Genomic DNA, 25,462 nt, shown 5'->3' with positions numbered 1-25,462 from the left:
CTGTCCATAAGCACTGGATGAAGGGATCTCCTTCCCTGTCTTCTTCTTTGTTTCAAATTCCACCATTGTGATTAATTTCTTTGGACTAATCATTTTCCCACTCAAAATATAAAGAGTTCAGGGAGGACTAAGCTCTCAAGTCCTTACAATTGGTGTATGCATTCACTTATCAGATCAATTTCTTCCTTGACCCAAAGAATGCAAAAGGGTGAGAGGTGAAGTTGGCCTTAAACAAATGACGTAGGAAGATGATGAGACAATCTTGGCTCAGTTCCCCAGAACCATCCTCAAATACCATCTTGAATGTTGTTTTGTTTATTTTTATTCTTGGTGTTGCAAATGCCTGTAGGAGGCTTATGTTTGTGCTTTATCTACTAAGGTTGATAGATTCTAAGGTGGGGCATACTTCAATCAAAAAGGAGAGTTACTACTAGCTGTCACTGAAATCTTAGATTTGTTCTCAAGCCTAGTAGGTGGAGAGCAAATATCTGGCTTTGTTACAAGGCAGCTCTGTGCATCTGATTCATTGGTAGGACATATGAGGATTTAAAAATCATTCTCCCTATTGAGCTCCCAGCCTTGCTGTGATCTTAAGGAACTTGGTGCTGAAATTGTGGGAGAGCTACAACAGACAACATAACTTCAGCTATTAAAATCCAATTTAAAAAGTATTTTGCATAGTCAAAAGGGAAAATGTAGAAGACTGTTCACCTTTAAGCATGAAACAAAGTCTTAGTCTAGTGAAAAAGGAAGTTTTGGGGAAGTATTACTTAATAGGACATTTTGAAATTGAAGCAATGCTTTATTTCAGAGAAGAAAATGAAGGTTGAAAAGTTAAAAAAATGATACATGGTTTAGCATCAACTGAAGACAAACATATTATCTATTACCAACAGAAGATAAAAGTTACAACACAATTATCAACACTTGCAATGTGATTTACAACAAGTTTTATGCCCCAAATGCTAAAAGGTGGGTCCTATACATCACAGGGCACATATAAGTTCATGTAAAGACAAAGCACCAATTAAATGATTTAATTCTCTCATCTACTGCCCATTAAATAGAGAAATCTGGGACATATTTGCACATAGACTGATTTTTAAACCTTGACCAGCACTCTGGGATCTTGGACAAAGAAGTAGAAAAAAAATCAGTATTTGCTCAGGATCAAGATTGCTGAAGAAAACTGGAAGGGTAGAAGTGAAGGGGGAGGGAGAGGGAGGGGAGGGACTTGCCCCAAGTCCCTTGTTCACCTACTACTTCTGATTCTGTAGTGGTCTCCTGGCTGTGTTCAGTAGTGATTGCACATTGACACTACTGATAGTTTTTGTTTTTTTGGTCTCAGAGCTTTTGTCCTTTCATTGTCTCTCTGTGAGTTTCTGTCCCATATGAAGGTCTTGCACAACATATCTCTATCATCAACCCCTTGCGGTACTAGTTAAGCTCAGTCATCCCGGGGGGCCCCTAGGCAAATGGCAAGAACAGAAGCATTACCAAGCAGTCCTGTGTGTGCATGTTGGTAGTACAGCCCTGACCTTGCAAGGACCTTTTTCCAATTGTCCTCTGTTGGGCGGGTGGGTGCTGAACAGGGAGGGGATCGAACCCAGTGGCAACAACCAAGCTGCTAAATTGCTGAGCTGGTTTTAATTGAAGGAGGTTTTAAGGCAGGTAGGCAACATCCTGTTGTTCGGGTGCTCCTCTCTCTTTTTTGAACTGGGAGTCAGGTGGCTGACTCGTGCTTGGTTGCAACAGCAGCAGCAGCAGCAGCAGCAGCAGCAGCAGCAGCAGCAACAGCAGCAGCAACAACAACAGCAGCAGCAGCAGCAGCAGCAGCAGCAGCAGCAGCATCTCTGTTCTCCTATTCCACACCTCGGCCCGCCCAAAAGTCCACCAGGCCATGGACGCAGTGGCTGTGTATCATGGCAAAATCAGCCGGGAGACAGGAGAGAAGCTCCTGCTTGCCACCGGTCTGGACGGCAGCTATTTGCTGAGGGACAGCGAGAGTGTCCCAGGGGCGTACTGCCTGTGTGTGCTGTGAGTACATCGTGGGGTGGCTGGGCCCGGGACTTGCAGAGGATGGACACAGGCAGTGGGTATGAGTGGCGGGGGCAGGCAATGTGCTTTCTCAGGTCCAGTGCAGGGCCATGGTGGACCATGCTGTGTATTTCACTCCCTGGGCCTCCTGATCTCCATAAAAGGCATCCGCAGGACCTTTTGGTTCAATTGCAGAAAACTCCTTTTTGAGTGGGGAAACAGTGTCTGGAATTTACCTTTGTTCAGAGAAAGACCCAGGATCCCGACTTACCACTTCCCCTTTGTCCTCTAGTAGAGGCCAGCAAGGTAGAGGCCTGGGATGATGGAACAGCCAGATTTAGGGCCACCAGCTCCTGAGAGAAAGAAAGGCTTCTCCCCAGCTTTCTTTAAATGGATTTGGAGGTATCATCCCAAAAGAAGACCATCAACTTCAGGAAGAGGAAGCAGACTAAGAATCTAAATCCATTACTTTGAGAATGCAATGTCAGTTTCAGTAGGCTGCTGAAATGGGGATGTTTGTGAGTAAAACTGCCTCTCTGGATCTGCTTATTCAGCTTCCTTTAGAAGAGCTGTGTCTGGGGAAGGACCCCTTTTTGATAAAAGCTAGTACAGACAAAAGTTGTAAAGGACATGGAGGGAAAACACCCTTGTTATGAATCAGCTTTGCCCTTCACCTGGGCACATTTAACGCCCCATTTTGAATCAGATGCAACTTCGTCTTTTCTCCAAGGCTCCAGAGTCGTGTGGATCTGAGACCTAATCCTGTGCTAGTCCAATGCTAGGTTTGTGACTTTAGCAAGTTAACCCTCAGTCCCTCAGTTTTCTTACCTATAAAACGGGTATAATATTACTACCTACCTGATAGAATTGTGAGGGTTAAATGCCATAATACAAGTAAAAAAAATTGAGCACTGGACCTGAGACACAGTAAATATTCTGTAAATGTAAGCTATTATTACTATTATATGTTTTCTTTTCGTCAGTTTCTGTCAGTACCCATGGGGCATTTCTAAGGAAGTACGTAGCTCAATTACTTTTCGTCAGCAGGATAAAAACACCCATATGAAAACACTGGCTCTGCAAAGTAGGTTCTAGATAGAAACAAAATGAGGGAAAATGCTTGGTAGTAATTTCCGTACCTAATGATACACTGCAAGATTTTAAAATAGCTCCTGGGCCAATGAAGAAAGATTATACCGAGGCTGGTGATAGAGGATTTTCATTGTTTGTTTATTTATTTAATGATCAAGCCATGTTTATGGCAACTGTCAGGCCACGCTAAATGCATTTATTATAAAGGCTTCAAAGGAAATACGTGGAAGCTATTCAATCTCTTGGGCTCATATCTTTATGTTTTGCTTATATTGTTTGTTTTGCCCAAGCGGAAACTGGGGAAAGTCAATGAGAGCCAAGTAGTATTCTTAGGCTCCATTCTTCTCAAAAGAAGATGGAAAAGTGAGTGGACCAGCCCAGCCGTTGTAGCTCAGTGGTTGAGCATTGACCTTTGAAACAGGAGGTCATGGTTCGATTCCCAGTTGGGACACATGCCCAGGTTGTGGTCTCTGTCCCCAGTGTGGGGCATGCAGGAGGTAGCCGGTAATGATTCTCTCTTATCATTGATGTTCCCATCTCTCTCTCCTTCTTCCTTCCTCTCTGAAATCAAATAAGTGCTCTCTCCTGTCTCTGTTACACTATCTATTTTTCTTCAAGGAGCTTTAAACTACCTGACATTTGCTTGTTTACTTATTTATTGCTGGGCTCTCCTACTAAAATGTAAACTTCCATGAGTGTAGGGACATTGTTTCATACACCAGGAACATAATCTGGCACATAAAAGGCATTATGAGGCACATAATAGGTACACAATATATATTTTTGAATTAATGAGTGAACCATCAAAGCAAATACTGTTTCTTACCACAAAGAGCTTTGGACCGATATCAGGAGGCCAGTGTGTGGAACTCTGGGGAAGTCACTCAACTTCTCTGGGTTCTGGTTTCCATATTTGTAAAACAGAAATAGTAATGTTTCCCCTGCCTTCTGCATAAGATTGCTGTTTATAAAATAGGCAAGAGATGAGGACAACTTTAGCCTTTTGCCCATGTAGGCCAGGATCACATAAGAAATTAATTTAGGCAGGTGGGGACTTCTCAAACATTTAAGTTTTCATCCAAAGGGAATCTTGCATAAATACAGTTTATTTCTTTTAATTTTTAAAATATCTATTTTTAAAATTTATCTTTAATATTGAAAGTACTAGAGGCCCAGTGCATAAATTCGTACACAAGTGGGATCCCTCGGTCTGGCCTGCAGGATAGGGCCAAAACTGGCGCTCTGACATTCCCTGAGGGGTCCTGGATTGTGAGAGGGCAAAGGCCAGGCCGAGGATCCCCACCGGTGCAGGATCGGGGCCAGGGAGGGACTCGGGAGGTTGGCCAGCTGGGAAGGGACTGTGGGAGGGCTCCAACATTGACCCCCTCTATCCTGTTCCAGCCCCACCCCAGGCCTTCACTGCACTATTGTCTGTGTCCATGGATTATGCATATGTGCATATAAGTTCTTTGGTTAATCTATCCGCCCCCCCTAATTTCTCCCCCTCACCTTCCCTCTGAGATTTGTCAGTGTGTTCCATGCTTCCATGTCTCTGGATCTATTTTGTTCATCAGATTCTACATATAAGTGAGATCATGTGATACTTGTCTTTTCAGCTTTTATGACTCTGAGTTTCCATGCAAACCTCCTTATGCAGTCGCAGAAAATAGTAGGCAAATTGGGAGTCCCCCTAACATCTTTTGATGGGCACACTGGGCTCTCCAAGTCTTAGAGGTGACTGCCAGACTGTGCTTCGCAGGGAAGACACTAGGATATATTGCTTTTTATGAAAGTTTCTCAACTTTTTTGAGTTGGGAGTCCCTTTTGATAAATATAACCCTTTCTCCCCCCCTAATTTTAATACTAGGCTGCAATAACAAAATCACATTTCTTTTTAAAATAAACCATGCACTCATTTTAAACCAAAACATGTATGCTTATGATGTGCAGTAGAAATAACCATGTAAATGGTGTCATATACACATGAACAATAAGGTATAAGTAACAAACATTCAGTGATTATCGGGTTTGCTCAGAATAGTTACTCATTCTATCTTCTGTTTACTCCCATTATTCAACAAGGTTTGGTTGAGTTTCAGTTTCTGTATTTTTAATGTAGGAATACAACATTGCATTTGCCTTCAAACTATAAACTATACTTTGAAGCTATGCTTGTTCCTTTCCCCAGTTCTTAACCCTCAGTCATGGCCTTCAGATAGTCCTTTCCCCCTGTTCAGTTTTGGAAAATTGAATCTCATAAAGTACTAGAGAAGTTTTCTATTTATAGGACTGCTCACCTACATTTAAAGTGAGAAATTGTTCTTTAACTATTTTCAATAAATAAATCTATATTTTTTGTACAGTAAGTCTATTAAAAATAGTTCTTAATGTCTATTCATATTATAGAAAATTTGAAAAATGTAGATAATGGGAATGAGGGAGAAACCATCTATAGTTTTATAACCTAAAGACAATTATTATTGAAAATTAAGTTGATTTTCTTCTAAATTTTAATTTTAATTTAAAATTTCTTTGTAAACACACATGTGCTCTTACAATAATTGTATTCTGATGAGTTTTCTGCTTAACATGAAAAAAACCCATTTACGATGGCCGGTTTTCTCAGTGGTTAGAGCGTCGGCCTGCAGACGTTTCCCGGCCCATGTCAGGGTGCAAGCAGGAGGCAACCAATCAATGTGTCTCTCTCGCTCTCCCTCCTCCCTCCCTTCCAGACTGTGTAAAATAATCAATGGAAAAAATATCCTCAGGTGAGGATTTAAAAAAATCTCACAAAACACCCATTCATATGTAATGTTCTTACAAATGATTTTTAAAAATTATTATATTTTTAAAATATATTTTTATTGATTTCAGAGAAAGGAAGGGAGAGGGAGAAAGCGATAGAAACATCAATAATGTGAGAGAATCATTGATTGGCTGCCTTCTGCACACCCCCTACTGAGAATCGAGCCCGCAATCCAAGCATATGCCCTGACTGGAAATTGAACTGTGATCTCCTGGTTCATAGGTTAACACTCAACCACTGAGCCACGCCAGTTGGGCTCAAACATTATTTTTAATGGCTGCATGATAGTCCAGCCAGTGACTGTACTATATTGTCCTTAACCAGTAATCTACTTTTAGACATTAGAATAATTCCATTTTTTGCTATTATAAATTCCATTATGATTACTATTTCAGTCCAGAAAGTTTTCTTTGTATTTGTGATTACTTCTTTAGAATACATTTTAAAGATGTGCAACTTCTAAGAAACATAAACAGCTTGGGATTTTTGATGTATATATGATCAGCGAATATTTTTTCCTAAGTGATTCTTCCAATTCATATATTTGTTCACCAGTAATGCATGAGAGTGTCCATTTCACCACACCCTCCCTAGAAGTGAGAAATCCTATTTAAAAAAATTCTTGAAATTTGGTGTCTGACTCTTTATTTCATATTTCTTTGATTAGTGATTGAGTCTGTTTTATAACTGGAAAGCTGCTATAGTTCTTCGTTCATGAATTAGCTCTTTATGTACTTTACCCATTGACCATTTGGATCTTACTATTTTTCTTAACACATTATGGATTTTTATATCTTTTTTCAGTTTCGTGTTTGCCATTAGTTTTCTTTGACACACAGAAAAAATTAACATTTTTAGTAGTCAAATCTGTCACTCATTTTCTTTGTGTTTTATTTCTTTCTTTGCTTCCCAGCTTAGACAGTTCTTTCTTCTCCAGAAGTGTCATAAAAACTTCATTCAATTTTTCTTTTAAATTTGTGGTTTGGTTAATTTATATTTAACCCTTTAATTCCATTTAGAATTTTATTTTAATGTGGAGAATGGATCTAATTTAATTTTCTTGAAATAGCTAACAATGGTCCCATAAAATTTATAAATAGAACTTCCATTCCCCATTGATTAGCCTCCTTTACCATATATTAAATTCTTACATGTAACAATTATTGTTTTGCAACTATCTACTTGGCTCAATTCATCTATTTATTCTTATATTACCAGCACTATAGCATTGTGGGGGTGCGAAAATAAATTTTCCTTCTATCCTTGTAAGTTCTTCTGCTCTGACTAATAATCAAATTAACATGAGGCAGATTAACAGAACAAAATGACCAAATTTATTATATATATACATATGGGCTTCAATAAGAACATGAAACCTTAGGACATATTGGGCAGTTGAAACTTACATGCCCTTCTGGACTAAGGAGACGGAGGCAGGGGTTATGGACTTCAAAGGCAAAGTAAGCAGTTCACAGGTAGATGAGAAAGAGCAAATACATGGTAAACAATTTCTTGTTGGGCCACCCAGAAATAATATGACAGAAGGGAATCTAACAAACAGACTTGCTTTGATCCTCCCTGTCTGCCACACTTAATTCATATGTGCTAAAGTGAATATGCTAAGGTTTCATTCCCGAAGCAGTTTTTTTTTTTCCTACCTGAATTCCCTCCCTTAGGGAGATGAGGGGGAGGAAAAAACACAAAACTTCTTGAGTTTGTTAGGTTTTAGTTCTAGCTAGAAACAATCTGCATGGCAGTATGGCACTCTCTGGGGAGACTCATTTTGGACCCCTACAGTAACATAATGTTTTAATACATTAAAAAAGTATTTGCTCTTCTTGCCCTGGCCAGTGTGCTCAGTGGTTAGAGTGTGGGTCTCATACCAAAAGGGCCTCAGGTTTGATTCCTGGTCAAGAGCCTGTACCTGGGTTGCAGGTTCGATCCTCAGCCCCTATCAGGACACATGCAGGAGGCAATTGATCGATGTGTCTCTCTTGCATTGATATTTCTCTCTCTCTCTCTCTCTCTCTCTCTCTCTCTCTCTCTCTCCCTCTCTCTCTTTCTTTTGCTCTCTCTCTCCCTTACCCTCTCTCTAAAAATCAGTGGGAAAGATATCCTCAGGTGAGGATTAACAACAATAAAAAATAATTATTTGCTATTCTGATCTGTTGGTTATTCAAAATTATTCTAGAATAATTTTGCTAAATTTAAAAAATCCCATTGGGATTACACTAATAAATAAAGGAGGAACTGTCATCATTAAGGAATTTAGTCTTCCCACTCCCAAACCTGACATGTCTCTCCATTTATTAATTTTTTAATTTACATCCACTAATAAAGGTTTGTAGTTTTTTTCCTGTAGGTCTTGCACATTTTAAAGTTTATTTCAGTTATAATGTGTATAAATGTGTGTCGATTCTTTTGTTTCTATTGTAAATAGAATCTTTTTCCACTATATTTTCTGTTGCATAGGAAAGCTATTGACTTTATGTGTTTTTCTTATATTCACCCAGTATACAAAATGCTCTTATTAATGCTAATAGTTTTAATTTTATTATTTTTTGTTTTCAAGATGTAGCATGTTTCTTTTCACTAAGGTACATTTGAGCTCTCACTTTTCTTCCCTTCTCATCCTCAAGGTGGATAATAATTGGGAAAGTCCCAGCTATTCCATGGGATAGTTTGATGGTGATAAGAGAAAAAACTAATTTAAAATATTTAAAACAGTTAGTTTGAAGAAATAGTTTATTTCCATAATTAGCATACTTCTGTACATATCTGACTTTGTTTGCTACTTATCTAATAGAATATTTGAAAGAAGTGCTATTATATTCTTTAGCTTCAAGGACACATAATGAAGTCATTTGACATATATATCTTGAGATAAAAGGATAATTATCTTTTTGTCCTTTAAGATTTAAAGCATGACTGGGAATAAAATGCCTATCAAACAATTTCACTGGAGAAATTTCACTGGAAGGAGCAGTGACAAAATAAAATTGCAACTTATCAGTTGTAAGAGAGGAACAGTGTTGCATAGAACTCAAAAGAATGAGAAATTATAACTTAACTTATAGTTTTAAGAAATATATATTTTTATTGATTTCAGAGAGGAAAGGAGAGGGAGAGAGATAGAAACATCAGTGATGACAGAGAATCATTGATCAACTGCCTCCTGCACGCTCCACACTGGGGATCAAGCCCACATCCCGGGTATGTGCCTTGACCAGAAATCGAATGGTGACCGCCTGGTTCATAGGTTGACACTCAACCACCCTGGCTGGGCTTACAGTTTGTAAATACAATTGGATATGTGCTTTGGTGTCGCCACCACAATTATTTTGGTTTAATTGAGCATAATCCATTATTGGCAGAGCAAGCCAGAAGGCCAGCCCAGGATGAAATTTGAAACATATAAACCACCAAATGGACAATTTACAGGCCAGTAAATCAAGTGCTGACTCTGGCTGACAATATAAAATTGAAGTGGCAATATTAGTCTGAAGTTGTCATTTAACTCAAGGAAAGGGGATGTCTTTTGGGCTCTTCCCTCCTGGCTTCAGCCCTTCGGCCTGATTTTGAATTCACCTTAAAACCAATTTGTTAATTCATTCCCTCTGATATAAGAGAAAGCCCAGATTTTCAGCCAGATTCTCTGGGTATGCATCCCAACTCTGGCCTTTAAGTAGCTGTTTTACCTTGGGCGAGTTAATTAAACTTACTGTGCCTCAGGTTCCTTATTTGTGAAAAGAGGGATGGTACTTACCTCACAGGGTTGTTTATGAGGATTATTGCATGAGTTAATATTAGTAAAGTTAACATGCAGTAGATATTTGCTATAAATAAAAATTCTATATATAATTGCAATACAAAGTTAGACCATTATAGGAGTACATAAATAAAATGTTATGTGGCAGTTCAGGAGAAGAGATTATATTTATTGTCATGACTCATCAAAACTGGGGTTACACGGTTTTACCATCAGACTTGAAGCTGAATGACTTTGGACAGTTCTGAAAATTCAAATTCACTCTTATAGAATGAATATTGGGCCATAAGAAATTCAGAAACTTCTTGGATCGGACTATAGTCCAGCCGTGGGCAAACTACAGCCCGCGGGCCGGATCCGGCCCGTTTGAAATGAATAAAACTAAAAAAAAAAAAAGACCGTACCCTTTTATGTAATGATGTTTACTTTGAATTTATATTAGTTCACACAAACACTCCATCCATGCTTTTGTTCCGGCCCTCCGGTCCAGTTTAAGAACCCATTGTGGCCCTCGAGTCAAAAAGTTTGCCCACCCCTGCTATAGTCTCAATAATAATGGCTTTGTATAGGATACCATTCCTCTGTATATACAAGTTCTGAAATATTTGTTTAAAAATCAGTCACATTTTAATTGTGCCTTGAACTTTGCACATTGCATTAGTTTGTATAGACACAGGCAGCATGGATATTATCTAGCTTTATTTGCAGTGTCATGAAGAAATCATATATAGGTAACCTTTTTCTTTTGTGTAGTCCTTGAAGTGGTATAAAGAAGGAATTGATGTGGTTTTATCTGTTCTAAACCAAGATCTGTCCCCAACACTGACCCCTTGAGAAAATAAGAAATAAGTCAGGTTGCTTTCTTCTTGTCCATTTCTTTCTTTCATTGCATTAGTTTGTATAGACACAGGCAGAGAGATAGAGTTAGAAACATTGATGAGAGAGAAACATCGATCTGCTGCCTCCTGCACATCCCCCACCCCACCGGGGATGTGCCCACAACCCAGGCACATGCCCTTGACCGGAATCGAACCCGGGACCTCCCAGTCTGCAGGCCGACGCTCCATCCACCGAGCCAAACTGGTTTTGGCCCATTTCTAACCAGACATGTTTTTAAGGGTTGGGGACCATTTTTGAGGGGGGGAGGGGTGGGAAAGGCAAATTTAAATATCAGCAGGGACTGAATCAGCATATCCTTTGTAATCATTAAAATGCAAAATATTAGTTAAGAAAATAAATGGAAACAACAAAAAACTCTACTGTTTTCCACCAATTATTCATTTTCTAGATTTTTTTCTTGATAAAATTAAAATTCCAAGCTTATTAACATGCCTGACAAAAGATTTGATGGGAGAAAAAAGTTAAGATTGCACTACATTCTTGGTTTGCTTGTATTAATGGAAGGAGTCACAGGAAAGGTGATTCTAAAAGGGATGTAACTGTTTTTTTTAATATATATTTTTATTGATTTCAGAGAGGAAGGGAGAGGGAGAGAGAGAGATAGAAACACCAATGATGAGAATCATTGATCGGCTGCCTCCTGCACGCCCCCGACTGGGGATCGAGCCCACAACCCAGGCATGTGCCTTGACTGGGAATTGAAACGTGACCTCCTGGTTCATAGATCACCACTCAACCACTGAGCCACACTGGCAGGGTGGGATGTAACAGTTTTTAAAAGCGAATGATATTTTTATGATTTGTGATTTGCATAGGCTAGACTTGTAAAGCTCCAGATGGTAATTATACTTCTCTTTCTTTCTCTTTTTCTTTGTTTCTTTACATGGAAATCTTTAGTAAAAGGCGAACGATTTATGCAAGCTGAAGAGAAACCAGAGTATGCTTATTTTTCTTTAAAAAAAGTTATGAGTCACTTACGTAACTTTATAGGGAAAATTAACATGCAAGGATATGTTTATATTAGTTTAAATTTACTTCTAGTTTATATACATACAGGAAAAGACAGTTTTGAACAGTTGCAATCAGTGTCCACTTTTTTTCACATACTATCATTTTGTATCAACATAATCCATATGCTTACAATTTTTTGAAAAATATAGGACTCTAATACCTTTGAATTTTGGTATAATTTTGAACCATTCTTTCTATTGCCATTTCCTTATTTTTAGGAACATTTCTTATTTAGGGATATTTAGGCTAATTCCATTTTTTTCACTATTAAAATAAAACTATTATGAAAATCTTTGTCAAATTGCTTTTGTCTTTGATTTCCTGAAGTGTATGAAGATGAGCAAGGTCATTACATAAAAAATACACACACTTTGATAGCTCTTGTTATAATTTGCCTATTTATTTTCTAGAGCAGTGATTTTTCAGTGGACAGGGAGAGAGTATGTGTAGTTTGAAAAAAACCATATTCAATATTTTAGTTGAATTTTATATTACAAAGTTATTGTTCATAATAAAAGTTACAGAAAACAAAACTATGAAATCTTATTGGGGAAGAGGGAGTAAATGCTTCAGAAACACTGCTCAATGAACTGAAACAATTGAAAAAAGCTTCAGCTTATATTTAAATAAAGTTTCATTCTTAATGCATAGACTGAGTGAATCTTGGGGGAAATGACACAGAAGTTCCTGAGTGAGTTAAAGGAGCCAGCTTGACTTTGGGGAAATTGCCATCAATATTCCCAATGAGGTGTGGGTATTCCCTTTGTATGTTAGTCACTTTATGGTTCTTAGAGAAATCCTGGAAATCTTGTTAAAATGCAGATTCTGATTCAGCAGTTCTGGGGTAGGTCCTGAGATTCAGCATTTCTAACAAAATCCCAGGTAATGTCGATAATGTTACCCTGAGAATGTAACTTGAATCGCCCTGTTTTAGATCTCTTCTATCCTTGACATATGACAGTGAGAGCTGACTATAGGGGATCCCTCCTTGGTCAGTTATTTCAGCGACTTGAAAGGGGAAGAGATGAACTGCTGGCTTATCTGAGGGGTGAAAGAATTTTGCTCATTCAGAAATTTGAGGGGTTGGGAATAGGAAATTGTTAATATTAGATGGGTTAATCACCAGAAGTTTTATGTGTCACCGACACAGGCTTGTTCAGAGACTGAAGGAGGTAAGGACTTTTGAAGTGGTACTCAGGTTCCTGCTGCTTAACTGAAAGTGAGATAAGATCAGATTCGTTAGGAAACAATTTTCAAAACAGACTCATTTATTTTGACTAGATGAAGCTGAGTGATAGTAGGGAAATAGATTCATTGTATTTTTTAGAGACCCACTGTTTTAGAAAGTGGAAAACCAGTTACTTGGAATTTTGCTTTCATTATTGCTGAGATTTTAAATAATACCTTTCCACGTCACCTTTAATGGTACCGAATTATTGCCGTTAATCGCTTCCCAGAGGGAAAATAGATTTAAGGGTCTATTTCCCTGCTTCTATCTCCATTTTGTGTGACTTTAAGAAAATCATTTCAAGCTTTACATTTGAGTTCCCATGGTGAAAAATGGAAATCAAAGCTCTTGCCTTGTTCCCTGTAGAGTGCTTACTGAAATCAATGGACTTTGAGGTAGATTTCAATTGCTTAAAAAAACAAAGGACTTTAACAATGTAACATTTAATATTTACATATTACACATATGCATATATTAACCTACTTTATATATGATCTAAATATTCTGATAAACCTTCATAGAAAAATGAAACATTTCCTATAATCACACCAGCAATTAAATTGATCTTTCTTGTCTTGTTTTTTTGTTTTACAAATTGAATGAACCTGATTAGAGTATTTGGGTGTTTTCTGTTCTTAAGGTAATCAATGCTGATGGACATTGATTAAATATATAGTAATTTAATCCACATATTTAAAGACTTAGTTCTAAAGGGGGTTAATGGTAAATTAGGTCAGTTACTCAAGGATGACCCTCTGTTTTGAATGCTTTAGAATCATCTGTTCTTTTAAGTTTAAACACATTTATTTTTATCTGAATTCAGTATGTATTCTGACCAATATTGACCCAAATTTGTAGCTAAGAATAATAATCAGAAATATCTTTAATCAAACTCTGTTGATCCAGATTCACATTCATAATTTGAAAATATTCAGCATAAAGTTTACTTTTATAAGAAGTAAAAAATTTTTAGGCAAATTAAGTAGCATTATTATATATACTAAAATGTAATAAATAATCTATATCTATTATCGTGTGGGGGTCAAGAGCTGGGACTCTAGAGTTAAATAGGCTTGATTCAAATTGCTCTTTGTTGCTCGATCTCTAGTGTGGCTTTGGTTACTTAACTTCTCAAAGTTTCAGTTTTCTCATCTACAAAATGAATTTCGTAACAGAAAGCTCATAAGATTGTTGTGTGGTCCAAAAGAGATAATGCATGTACTATGGACTAAATCGTGTTCCTGTCAAATTCACATGTTAAAGCCCGAACTCCCAATGTGACTATATTAGATAGGGACTTTAGAAGATAATTAAGGTTAAATGAGGTCATAAGGGTGGGGCCCTGATCCAAGAGGATGGGTGGTCTTATAAAAAGAAGAGAACTCTTCTCCATGCATGCACACAAAGAAGAAGTCATGTGAGCACATGGCAAGAAGGTGGCTGCCTACAAACCAAGAGGAGCCTTAGAATGAAAACTATGTTGCTGGCACCTTGATCTTGGATTTCCAGCTTCCAGAACTTTGAGAAAATAAATTTCTTGTGTTTAAGCCATTTTGCTCTGGCAGCCTAAGCAGACTAATACAGATTTTGGTACCAAGAAATACAGTGCTGCTGTAACAAATACCTAAAAATGTGGAAATGGCTTTGAACCTGCACAATTGGTAGAGGCTAGAGGAGTTTGGAGGTGCATGCTAAGCGAAGCCTACATTGCTGTGAACACAATGTTGGTAGAGCTATAAATGTGAAAGTTCTTGGTGAGGTCTCAGATGGAAATAAGGAACATGTTATTGAAAACTGGAGGAAAGAATTTATATCCTTGTAATAAGTGGAAAGAATTTAGCTGAACTGTGTTCTGGTGTTTTGTGGAAGGTGGAACTTGCAAATTGGATCTTTTGCAGGAGAAATTTCTAAGTGAAGTTGTTGAAGTGCCTGGGATCCTCCTGACTGCTTATAGTAAAATGCAAAGGGAGAGAGATGAATTCAAGAAAGCATTGATAAGCGAAAAGAAATCAGAACTTAAAGATTTGGCAAATTCTTAGCTTACCCACATGGCAAAAAATGAGGAAACTTCTTCTGGAGAGAACACCAAGGGTGTGGCCAGATAATCACTCCTTAAGGAGATTACCTATGATGTTAACTAGCCATTTCAGCAGAAGCCAAGAATAGAGTTTGGAGCCAAGTCTCAGAGACACTGTCAATTTGGGCCAAAGGGAATAGGACAGGAGAACAGAACAATTTGGCTGCAAACATGCTTTATCTTTCAAGAAAAGGGAAGAATGGCCTTGAAGATGATTCAGAGATCATCAGTGATACCACTCCCACCATAGGCCCAGAGTGCACAGGCCCAGAAGGGCTAGTCTGCTTCTACCTAGGTTTCAAAGTGGAATCAGAACCCAACATTGCTGAGTGGGCCAGGCTACCCCCAGAGCTGTGGGGGTGACAGTGACACACAGTGTGCCTGGAGGGCAGAGTATCAACCCAAAGAAGATTATTCTCAAGCATTAATATCTAATGGAATTGGCATTATGAGGTTTTGGACTTGTTTAGGACCTGTCACCCTTTTTTTCCTTCCTATTTCTCCCTTTTGAAATAGGGATATCTGTACTAAGCATCTCATCTTTGTATTTTGGAAGCAAACAACTCATCTGGTTCCACAGGCTCATAGCTGGGGAGGAATTTTGCCTCAAGATGACTCATACTCAGAGTCTCACCTATATCTGATTAGATGATATTTAGATAAGACTTTGGACTTTAGACTTTAGAGTTGATGCTTGAATGATTTAAGACTTTGGAGGCTATTGTGATGGAATGAATGTATTTTGCATATGAGAAGGACATGACTGGGGGCATCAGGGGTAGAATGCTATGAACTGAGTCATGTCCCCCCACAAATTCATATGTTGAAACCTGACCCCCAATGTGGATGTATTTGGAGATAGGTATTTAGAATGTATTTAAGGTTAAATGAGGTCATAATGGTGAGGCCCTAATACAATAAGATTGGTTGCCTTAAAAGAAGAAAAAGAAAAAGGGAGATCATTCATTCTCTCCATGCACGCATAAAAAGAAGAGGTCACGTGAGCACACAGCAAGAAGGTGTCTGATTATAAGCCAAGAGAAGAGGCCTCAGAATGAAACTTATGTTGCTGGTACCTTGATCTTGGACTTCCAGCCTCCAGAACTGTGAGAAAATAAATTTCTTTTGTTTAAGCCACCCAGTCTATGGTATTTTGCTATGGCAGCCTGAGCAAACTAATACAGCATATAAAACTCTTGGTATGTGGTAGAAATCAAATATATAGATATACAATCTGCATACACACTGAGTAATGAGGGAGAATATTTATTCCATCTGAAAGGACAAGCTGCTTTCAAGTAGTACTTTAGCAGGACTCCGTTTTAATTCAAATTGCTGTTACCTCTATTTTATAATATATAGGGGATCCCCCCAAAATGTATACACACACTTTGAATAATTACAAAGGCAGTGTTTATTAAAATATATTTAATTTTCAAAATTGAGCTAAACATTTTTTAGGACACACTGTATTATAAAGTAACATAGTAATAGTAATCTAGGAATATAGTATTACACTTATACTTACAATTAATATTATTGTTCCTATTATTTTAAGTGGGCCTGGTAGTACCTTATCCCAGTGAAATGTTTTCACCTTAATGCTCGATATGTACTGAAAAATAATAAGGCTATACTTAGTTAAATCTATTTAATAATTCATGGTTTTTACCAGTTGCAACACAGGTCTCTAGTTTGTTTCTATCCAAACTTTCAACTAGACAAATCTTAGGAGTATGAGCTCCTACATTTTTTTAAAAAGGAAAAGATAAAGAATGGTTACTGGAAACTGTGATCTGCTGTATATAATATGCAAGCCAGTTAGATTCCCCAGGTTTTTGTTCCTATGAATTCATGGTTCCATATGTGTGTGTCCCAGTATATGTGACATTTATATGTAATAGTAAAGCTCAAATTGAGAGCATCCACTTGTTCTTTTAGAATTTTTCAGTAATGGAGTTTATTCTTTCACAGGTATCAAGGTTACATTTATACATACCGAGTATCCCAGACAGACACAGGTTCTTGGAGTGCTGAGGTATATATCTTTTATTATTTTTACTTCTGTGGGTATCAGGGAGGTGTTTGAATTTAGGCTGGTTTTATAAAAGAGCTGTCAAATCCTACATTCCCCAAATATTCATCAGATTCAAATCACTAAAGCGGCAATCCAAAAGTGTTCATGGATCATTAAGAAGCTTTTAGAGAATTTTGGTCCCAGTTCTGTTTAACCACCATTGTATGGAGTGGTCTTACCTTGGGGAAAAGAATAAAAAATGTTGAGGAGTTGTGTCAAACTTTTGTCAATTATTGTGACACAATAATTAAATGTGTACAATAAAATGTGTAAAATAATTAAATCAGCAATCATTTAGTGAATGGTACTAATATGAGTGTTGCTGCTGTGGTGGATTATTTTCTCAAAGCTTATAATACCCTTGGGGAGATACAACATGAATTACACAGCAATCTGAGAGCCTGGACTTGCTGTCAGATGGCTCTGGGCTCCAAGTCGGGTTTCCTCTCCTCCCTGATAGGTCTATGACCTTGGGCAGGTTACTTAACTTTTTCTATGAACCAGTTTCTTCATCTGTACAATAAGCCTAAAAATAGTCCCTTATTCATAGGGCTCAATTTATGATTAATAAGATAATGCATATAAAAAAAGTTCTTAACCACAGGACCTGGAACATAATAAGCCCTCAAATTTGAACTTTCCCAAATTGCTAACAAACAATATGATTGTATATAATGAAGTGCTACCTTATTTACTACAGGAGTTCAAAAAAGGGAGGGTTTTCCAAGTATTAGGGTAACCAGAGCTGCTCTAAGTTTGAAGGCAGGACTCCCAACTGAGCCAAGTGGGAAGGACATGGAGAGGTGGAATAGAGATAGAGGGAACATTGCAGTGGTTTTTACGCTATGCTCTGCAAAATCTTAATGTTTCTTTCACCTGGTGTCTTGGGGTTGTCTGTGGGTTGCAGAAGCAGAGAAGGACATAGGCAGCTAGGCTTTTGAGTCCGAAGTTTGTCTTTAATCTGAGCAGTTTTCTTTTATTTTGTTTATCAACTAGAGTTCTGAGTAAGATTTCATTAGAAAAATGGGTTCTGATGGCTTTGAAAACATTTGAAAGTCACTGTATCATAGCAAGAAATACCTGTAGAATGACTCTATTTCCATGTACAAGGGTAGTATATCATATACTACCAATGTTGAGGATCCTACAACTGAAACTTTCAACCTCAAATGCTTTCTCTGATATTCAACTCTTTAAAACAGTCTGTTTTTTATGATGAGAGCACTTCGTTGTGAGCTGTTTGAAAACATAAATGCTAATATCAACCTCTATTAATAACTCAATCTATGCATTTAAGAAATTCTAAATCCTAGACTTAAACAAATTAAAACAGCTCCAACGTTTACAAATTCATCAGTAAACCAGAAAGCATAAATTGCAGAGTACAAATGTTTTGAACTACTGAGATGAATCAGGGAACTTTTCAAACACACTGTTGCTTTATATCAGGATAATTAATATTGCAGTACTAATTAGAGGAAACCAGTACCATTTGCAATCAAAATAATTTATACTTGTTTATTTTAAAAAATTATCTGCATTGCTGCAGAGATGATTAAGTAAGAAATTAAATTTCATTTATTATGAAGAAAAGTTTTGTATGATATCTACACGCATATTTGTATGTAATTTGACCTGGAATAGTTCTTCTCCCTAGTGAAGTAGCCTTCAGCTGTGGAATGATATTTTTTATAAAAAGGGTCTTAAATGATCAGGGTTTAGCTAACCATGACTTCAAACTTGTTTTCTTTTGTTTCAAGTATAACATTATATGCAGATTGTTACATGCTTGTGATCATGTTAAGGAAGAGAGGACTTATTGAACATAAATAAGTCTCATGCTTTTGTCTGTTTTGACCCTGTTTTCATAAAAATATAGTGATATTGCAATTCTCTGCACCAAGAGAGCAGAACGTTGGCATTTTTTTTCCAAAGGGAAAAGAGTTTTAAAAAAACTCTTTATATTTATTTTTGAAATGCATACTGCAATTTTTTTCTGTCTGCTAACTTTGCCTTCTCTATTGTATTTTTGCTAAAGTGAATATTAAACTAGTGTGTATTCCCAGAGCTCATATCACCTGCCTGGAAGAAATTTCTCTAGAGCATATTGAAGGCCAGCTATGGTCCAAAACATGTTTCCACAGATAACTAAGAGATGACAATATGGGAAATGTGCAAATTTGAACAATAGCTGAGTTCAGTGACAGGATGGGAGTTGTCACTGTTACAATTCTTGTGGTAAACGTATTTTCAAAATTGGGTAAATGACAGATATTTACACTGTGTTCAGAACAATGTTTTAGTTTCACACTGCAGGAAAAATCATGGCAGTAGGATTCCATCCTCTGTGCAAAGATTGTGCAAGGAATCTAGGTAAGGCTGAGATTTGTTTCAAAGAGTGAAATAAAATTGAATCCTGGATCCACTGGATTATGAAAGATAAATATTTATGTGAATTTCTGGTTTTATTTATTTATTTATTTATTTATTTATTTATTTATTTTAAAAACAGGGTTTTTAATTTTATTTATTTTTTAATTCTCATCCGAGGATATTTGTCCATTGATTTTTAGAGAGACTGAAAGGGAGGGGGAGAAACAGACAGAGAGAGAGAGAGAGAGAAACACATTTATTGGTAGAGGTAGAGGTATGTGCCCTTGACCGGAATCAAACCTGAGACCTTTGCATTTCCATTTTTTTAAATCTGTCAAATGAGAATAACCAAATCAGCCAATCTCTGAGGAACCAGTAGGGGCAAGAAGTGGGAAAGTGCTTTGAAAATGAAAAAAGTGCTCTAAGGAAGATATAAGGAGGTATTTTGTGTCTAAAACCTGCCTTTGCAATTTGGAGATTTTATCTTGGAGCCAAAGAACTATTTGGACCCCTGTAAAAATGACCGTGTTATTTGGATAAAGTAGAGTTCTGGGAAGGTGTTTTTATAGGGGTGGAGCTAAGTGCAAGAGTGCTCTGTACCTACTGATGCTCCTAGCTGTGTGAGCTTGAGTCGACACTAATTCAAAGCTCAAAAGAACTTTCCCAGTGCTTTCACTGAAAAATTACTTACTCCAATGCAGGAAATGACTGAGAGTTACTATGGACAGTGTGCTATCTTCAGCTTTTAGTCTAGTTGGCAGAAGTCTATGTGCCAGCCCTCATGTTTTCTCATTAAATGCTAACAAACAGCTCCCACCTCAAAAATCTTCCAGATGGAATAGCTGAAAAATAGCTTTCTAAAAAAACTAGTCATTGTTCAATTGCTTATAGCAATACTATTTTATTTCATGTCCAATGACAGTTTTGAGATGATGCCTAAAGCTTGGCTTATAAGCCTTTGCAGGAAATTGTTATTGATTTCAAGCTGTGTTTTTGCAAGAGAACTGATGTCAGGAAAGGAATACATTTTAATAGTCACTTGCAAATAATGTCTTCAGAAACAAACAAACAAATAAATAATGGTGACCTTATATAGACTTTCATTTTCGTGTCATAGATAAAACTTTGTCACAGTGAAGTGTTGATGGAGAGAGTAATTTGGGGGAGGAAACGGAAATTTCCCAAGGAGGAAAAAATTTAATGTGAAGGATGAGGCAGGACATATTGTGAGGTGAGCATATAAGGACTAACTTAGCCATGCATTGTGTGTATCATTACAGTCAATTTTAATTTCCTGTGTAGCATTTTATATTGTGGGATGATGACAGGGAGGATACGTGGTGGTGGTTTTGTTTTGTTTTTGTTTCATTCTTCAGGCTTTTTATTAATGACCTGTAGGATCTGAGTTTTTTCTGTGTTTAACTGCATCTTCTAAGTTGGTGAATTCATTGTGGGTAATGGCCTGTATACCCTTAGAGGTTCGGGATGTATGATGGGTAGCAGGCAGAAAGGGCAAGGCAATGAGCAAGAGCTTGTACAAACTAATACCACCCCTGGGAGAACTGAAATGACAGCTCATTAGCTCCTCTTGCAGGGAAATTCAGCCAACCAAAGTAAGCTCTTCTGGGATGTTGTTTTTCTCTTCTTCCTTATGTTTTCAAATATTTGAACAAGTTACACAAATGTTACCTCTCTAAGCACCCCTCACACATTTTGTAGGGCTTTTCATATCATTATGAGGTAGTTGAATAATTTTCTTGACCTTTTATTTTCCAGACAGCACCTGGGGTTCATAAAAGATTTTTCCGGAAAATAAAAAATCTCATTTCAGCATTTCAGAAGCCAGATCAAGGAATTGTAATACCTCTGCAGTATCCAGTTGAGAAGTCCTCAGCTAGAAGTACACAAGGTACTACAGGTATGGTTTACTGTTAATTTTTCAAAATTTTATTTTATTATTATTATTTTTAAAAATATATTTTTATTTCAGAGAGGAAGGGAGAGGGAGAGATAGATAGAAACATCAATGATAAGAATCATTGATTGGCTGCCTCCTGTATGCCCCCTACTGGGGATTGAGCCCACAACCCAGGCATGGGTTCTTGACCAGAATCAAATCAGGGAGCCTTCAGCCCACAGGCTGACACTCTATCCATTGAGTCAAACTGGCCAGTACCAAATTTTTATTTAAATTACAGTTGACATACATTATCATATTAGTTTCAGGTGTATGACATAGTGATGCAACATTTATTAACTTATGAAGTGATCACCACAATAAATCTAATACCCATCTGACATCATACATAGTTATTATGATACTAGAGGCCCGGTGCACAAAATTTGTGCATGGGGGCTGGGGTCCCTCAGTCTGGCCTGTGTCCTCTCGCAATCCGGCACCCCTCAGGGGATGTCGGGCCTAAACCGGCAGTCGGACATTCCTCTCACAATCCGGGATGCTGCATGCACCAGTGACCATACTTTTCATACAGGGGAAAGGCATCTTACTGTTGTATGGGCAGCTACATTTTTTTGCCCTGATTATAAAAGTAGTACATAACAGTAGTAGATCCTTCTGAGGCAGTAATACCATTTTCCCCATCTTATGGGTAGAAAAACTGAAGCAGAGAGAAGTTAAGTAATTGGCTTTGTCACACAGTTGTGTCAGAATTAGGGCTGACCACAAAATGTGCAAGCCAGAGTCCATGCATGTCATCACTGCATCATCCTGTTTTTTAAGTGTTAGAGTAGCCTTGCCAGATTTTGATTTTTAAATCTAAGAGACTGTTCCCAATATATAGGGTAGGGTCCCTAGGCCTGGCTGGTGATCAGGGCCATCTGCGGGGCAACCGGTGGGCGGGATGATTGGGGGGCTCCTGCTGGCACCTGCCTTGGCTGGTGGCCTGGCGCTGCCTGCTGGCTGGCCCTGCCCCCCTGATCACTACCGCCAGTTGCCTCCCTCTTGGGGGGCAGATACTCAATGCAGGAGCTGCCCCCAACTGGTTGAGTGTTGGCCCCCTGGTGGTCAGTGTGCATCATAGCGACCAGTTGTTCTGCTGGTCGTTCCGCTATTCAGTTGATTTGCATATTAGGGTTTTATTTTATAGGATTTTTGACTGTATTCCCTATGCTGTGCTTTACATCCCCATAATCCTATCTAATAAAGAGGGAATATGCTAATTGACCCTCATGCCATCGCAAAGATGGTGCCACCCACAGCCAATAAGGAGAGAATATGGTAATTGACTGCCCCACCCTCAAAGATGGCAGCAACCACAGCCAATAAGGAGGGAATATGCTAATTGACTGCCCCACCCTCAAAGATGGCAGCAACCACAGCCAATAAGGAGGGAATATGCTAATTGACTGTCCTGCCCTCAAAGATGGCGGCGCCCACAGCCACAAGATGGCGGCGCCCAGTCCCCCAGCCCCCTCAGCCCCCCAGCCACCTAGGGCTGGCCCGAGGCACGGGCAAGCCTCGGATGGCGGCTGCCCAGCTGCCCAGGGCCGCCTGAGGCTCAGGTAACCAGGGCTGGCTGAAGCTTGCACTGCCGATAGTGGCAGCAGCAGAGGTGTGATGGGGGCGTTGCCTTCCCCTGATCGCCGGGTCGCCTCCCACCCCTGAGGGCTCCCGGACTATGAGATGGGGCAGGCTGGGCTGAGGGACCCCCTCCAGTGCATGAATTTTCATGCACCGGCCCTCTAGTCTATACAAATAAAAGAATAATATGCTAATTAGACTGGACATCTTCCGGACAAAGCCACGGTGGCGGGGGCCGAGGCAGAGGCAGTTAAGGGTGATCAGGCTGGCAGAGGAGGGCAGGTAGGGGCAATCAGGCCAGCAGGCAGAGGCAGTTAAGGCCAATCAGGTAGGCAGGCAGGTGAGCGGTTAGGAGCCAGTGGTCCCAGATTGCGAGAGGGATGTCTGACTGCCGGTTTAGGCCTGATTGCTGGTTTAGGCTGGATCCCTGCATGATCAGGCCTAAACTGGCAGTTAGACATCCCCCAAGGGGTCCCGGATTGGAAAGGGTGGAGGTCAGGCTGAGGGACCCTCCCATGCACGAATTTTGTGCACCGGGCCTCTAGTCTATAATAATAAAAGGGTAATATGCTAATTAGACTGGAAGTCATTCCGGATCTCCTTTCTGATGAAGCCAGGGCTGGAGGGAAGCCAGCCCGGGTGCTGGGTGCCTGTGGGCGGCCCAGGGGAAGCCAGCTGGGGTCCCAGGTGCCTGCAGGTGGCCGGAGGGAAGCCAGCCCAGGTCCTGGGTGCGAGAGGGAAGCCGGTGCCAGCAGCCAGGGGAAGAAAGGCCTACTCTTGCATGAATTTTTGTACATTGGGCCTCTAGTTTATTTTATAAGTGGAAGTTTGTACTTCTTAATCTCCTTCTCTTTTTTTCTCCCAGACTCCCACCCTACTTTTAATTTTTGTTGGGGTTTGGAAGCTTGAGATTATGAGCCAATCTATTCATAAACATGTAGTTATAGGAAGTTCTGTAAGAAAAATGCAATAAGAAAGTAGATGTAGCCAGCAAATCAAGTGAAAGGGGAGGGGACTATTCCCATGCTTTGATTTCAATATGATGTTCTATAAAATTTAATGAAACTAACACAAAATAATATTGAATGTAAACTGTACTTGAAAAATAAAAAAGAAATTTTATAGTAAAAATCCCTGCAAAAATGTAAAAAATTCTATGAGCCCACAACATTTGATGTCTCATTCTATCTTATTCTCCACATTCTCTTTTGTCAATACATAAGTATCATTTCAGTTCACTAATTCAGACACAAATAATGTGCAAGAGGGGACAACTCAGAGAACACCTGGGTGTCCTTTGCCTTTGCTTAGTAAACTAGATTTTCCCTTCAGGAGGGAAAAGTTGATGGTAGCCTGGCCCACGTGATCCTGATTTCTGAATTTGTGGTGCCTGAATTAATGAAATTTTACTGTGGCAAAGGAAATAAAATTAGTAGACTTTATTATTCCACAGGCACAAATTGTTACATCTCCTGAGCAAAGCTATTTTAGTGTGCGTGTCAGGCTAATGACCAAATACTAGCCAACATCTGCAGCCATCAGATATGTAATTGTTTACTCATCCATTGAAAGGGGTTAATCATTTGTTTGGAGTAAGAAGGTATGCCTGATTGAAACAATAAATATTTATGATAAAAGAAAATGAGTTGTTATATCCCTTTTTTGACAGGGACCCGGGCTCAAGCATAAAATGACAATTAGACTCAAGTGGTAAATTAAATTAATGAATAGTTGACTTTTATCATAGACATGGAAATAGAACTCCAATTTAGAAATTGCCTAATTGTTCTTTTCTGCTCAGCATTCCATAATTTATAACTCAGTTTTAAGCATTAGTTCCTTGAGCTATATCATTGGGTTGTACCTCTGTGAGCTTTATACAGTTGGAAATTTTATGATTATAAGTTCGAGGTAACCAGTAATCTTAATAGCTTGCAAGTTTATCTTTCTTGATTTTTGTTATTATTTTTCTTTAGGGAGAAGAGAAGATCCTGATGTCTTCCTGAAAGCACCATGAAGAAAAATAAAAGACCTTCTACTTTATTTTCAATAATTTAAATATATGTTAAGTATTGTAGATAATACCGTTCAGTGAGCTACAAATGCATTTCTAAAACCATTATAGTCCTGTAATGGAAGCATCTAACATGATGTTAAAGCTGAAATGGACTTGACAGATAATGAGGAGCTTTAAAATGAGGATTGGGAAAAAGTAATTCCACTGGTTATTTCCAGTTATTATATTTACGAATGGGAAACGATTTAAAACATGATACTTTATAAAAGATTAATGTTAATTTTTGCCATATATAAATAAAAACAATCCTTGGTTTTTCTCCAAAGCACCATTTCTAGTGAAATATTATTTGATAGTTACTGATTTTTAAATGTCTTGCTTAATTATCCGGCAGGCAGCTGGTTCGTGGCCCTCATCTTTGTCGTGTGTGGTTCTGCTTTATGCATTCTGCTCTCCACTAGCTATGGTGTTGTAGGCTCTTTTGGGAGTCATGAAGCTGTCCCCTGTGGACTAAAACAAGTGCTTGATAAAGAG

At 38.5% G+C, this 25,462-nt stretch overlaps 1 protein-coding gene and 1 non-coding gene across 3 annotated transcripts; one reads left to right on the top strand and one right to left on the bottom strand.

The window, feature by feature from the left end:
• The first annotated feature begins 1,839 nt into the window (after positions 1-1,839).
• SH2D1A (SH2 domain containing 1A) lies at positions 1,840-25,246 on the top strand. Of its 2 annotated transcripts, none has more exons than XM_006082132.3 (4): positions 1,840-2,037; positions 16,895-16,958; positions 21,147-21,288; positions 24,888-25,246. In XM_006082132.3, exons 1-4 carry the CDS (start codon positions 1,901-1,903, stop codon positions 24,926-24,928), a joined length of 384 nt encoding a protein of 127 aa, XP_006082194.1. In that variant the 5' UTR covers positions 1,840-1,900; the 3' UTR covers positions 24,929-25,246. The 2 variants fall into 2 exon arrangements, with proteins under 2 accessions (XP_006082194.1, XP_023612326.1); XM_023756558.1 differs by having other exon boundaries at positions 1,860-2,037; positions 21,147-21,279; positions 24,888-25,018.
• On the bottom strand, positions 11,425-11,545 carry LOC111827204. The gene has a single exon (XR_002830705.1). It is a non-coding gene; the product is annotated as a U5 spliceosomal RNA (small nuclear RNA).
• Positions 25,247-25,462: the final 216 nt, after the last annotated feature.

The sequence above is a fragment of the Myotis lucifugus genome, unplaced genomic scaffold (genome assembly GCF_000147115.1).
Source record: "Myotis lucifugus unplaced genomic scaffold, Myoluc2.0 scaffold_2, whole genome shotgun sequence".
NCBI lineage: Eukaryota > Metazoa > Chordata > Mammalia > Chiroptera > Vespertilionidae > Myotis > Myotis lucifugus.
The sequence above is the reverse complement of the archived record's forward strand: the minus strand, read 5'-3'. Positions and strand labels throughout refer to the sequence as shown.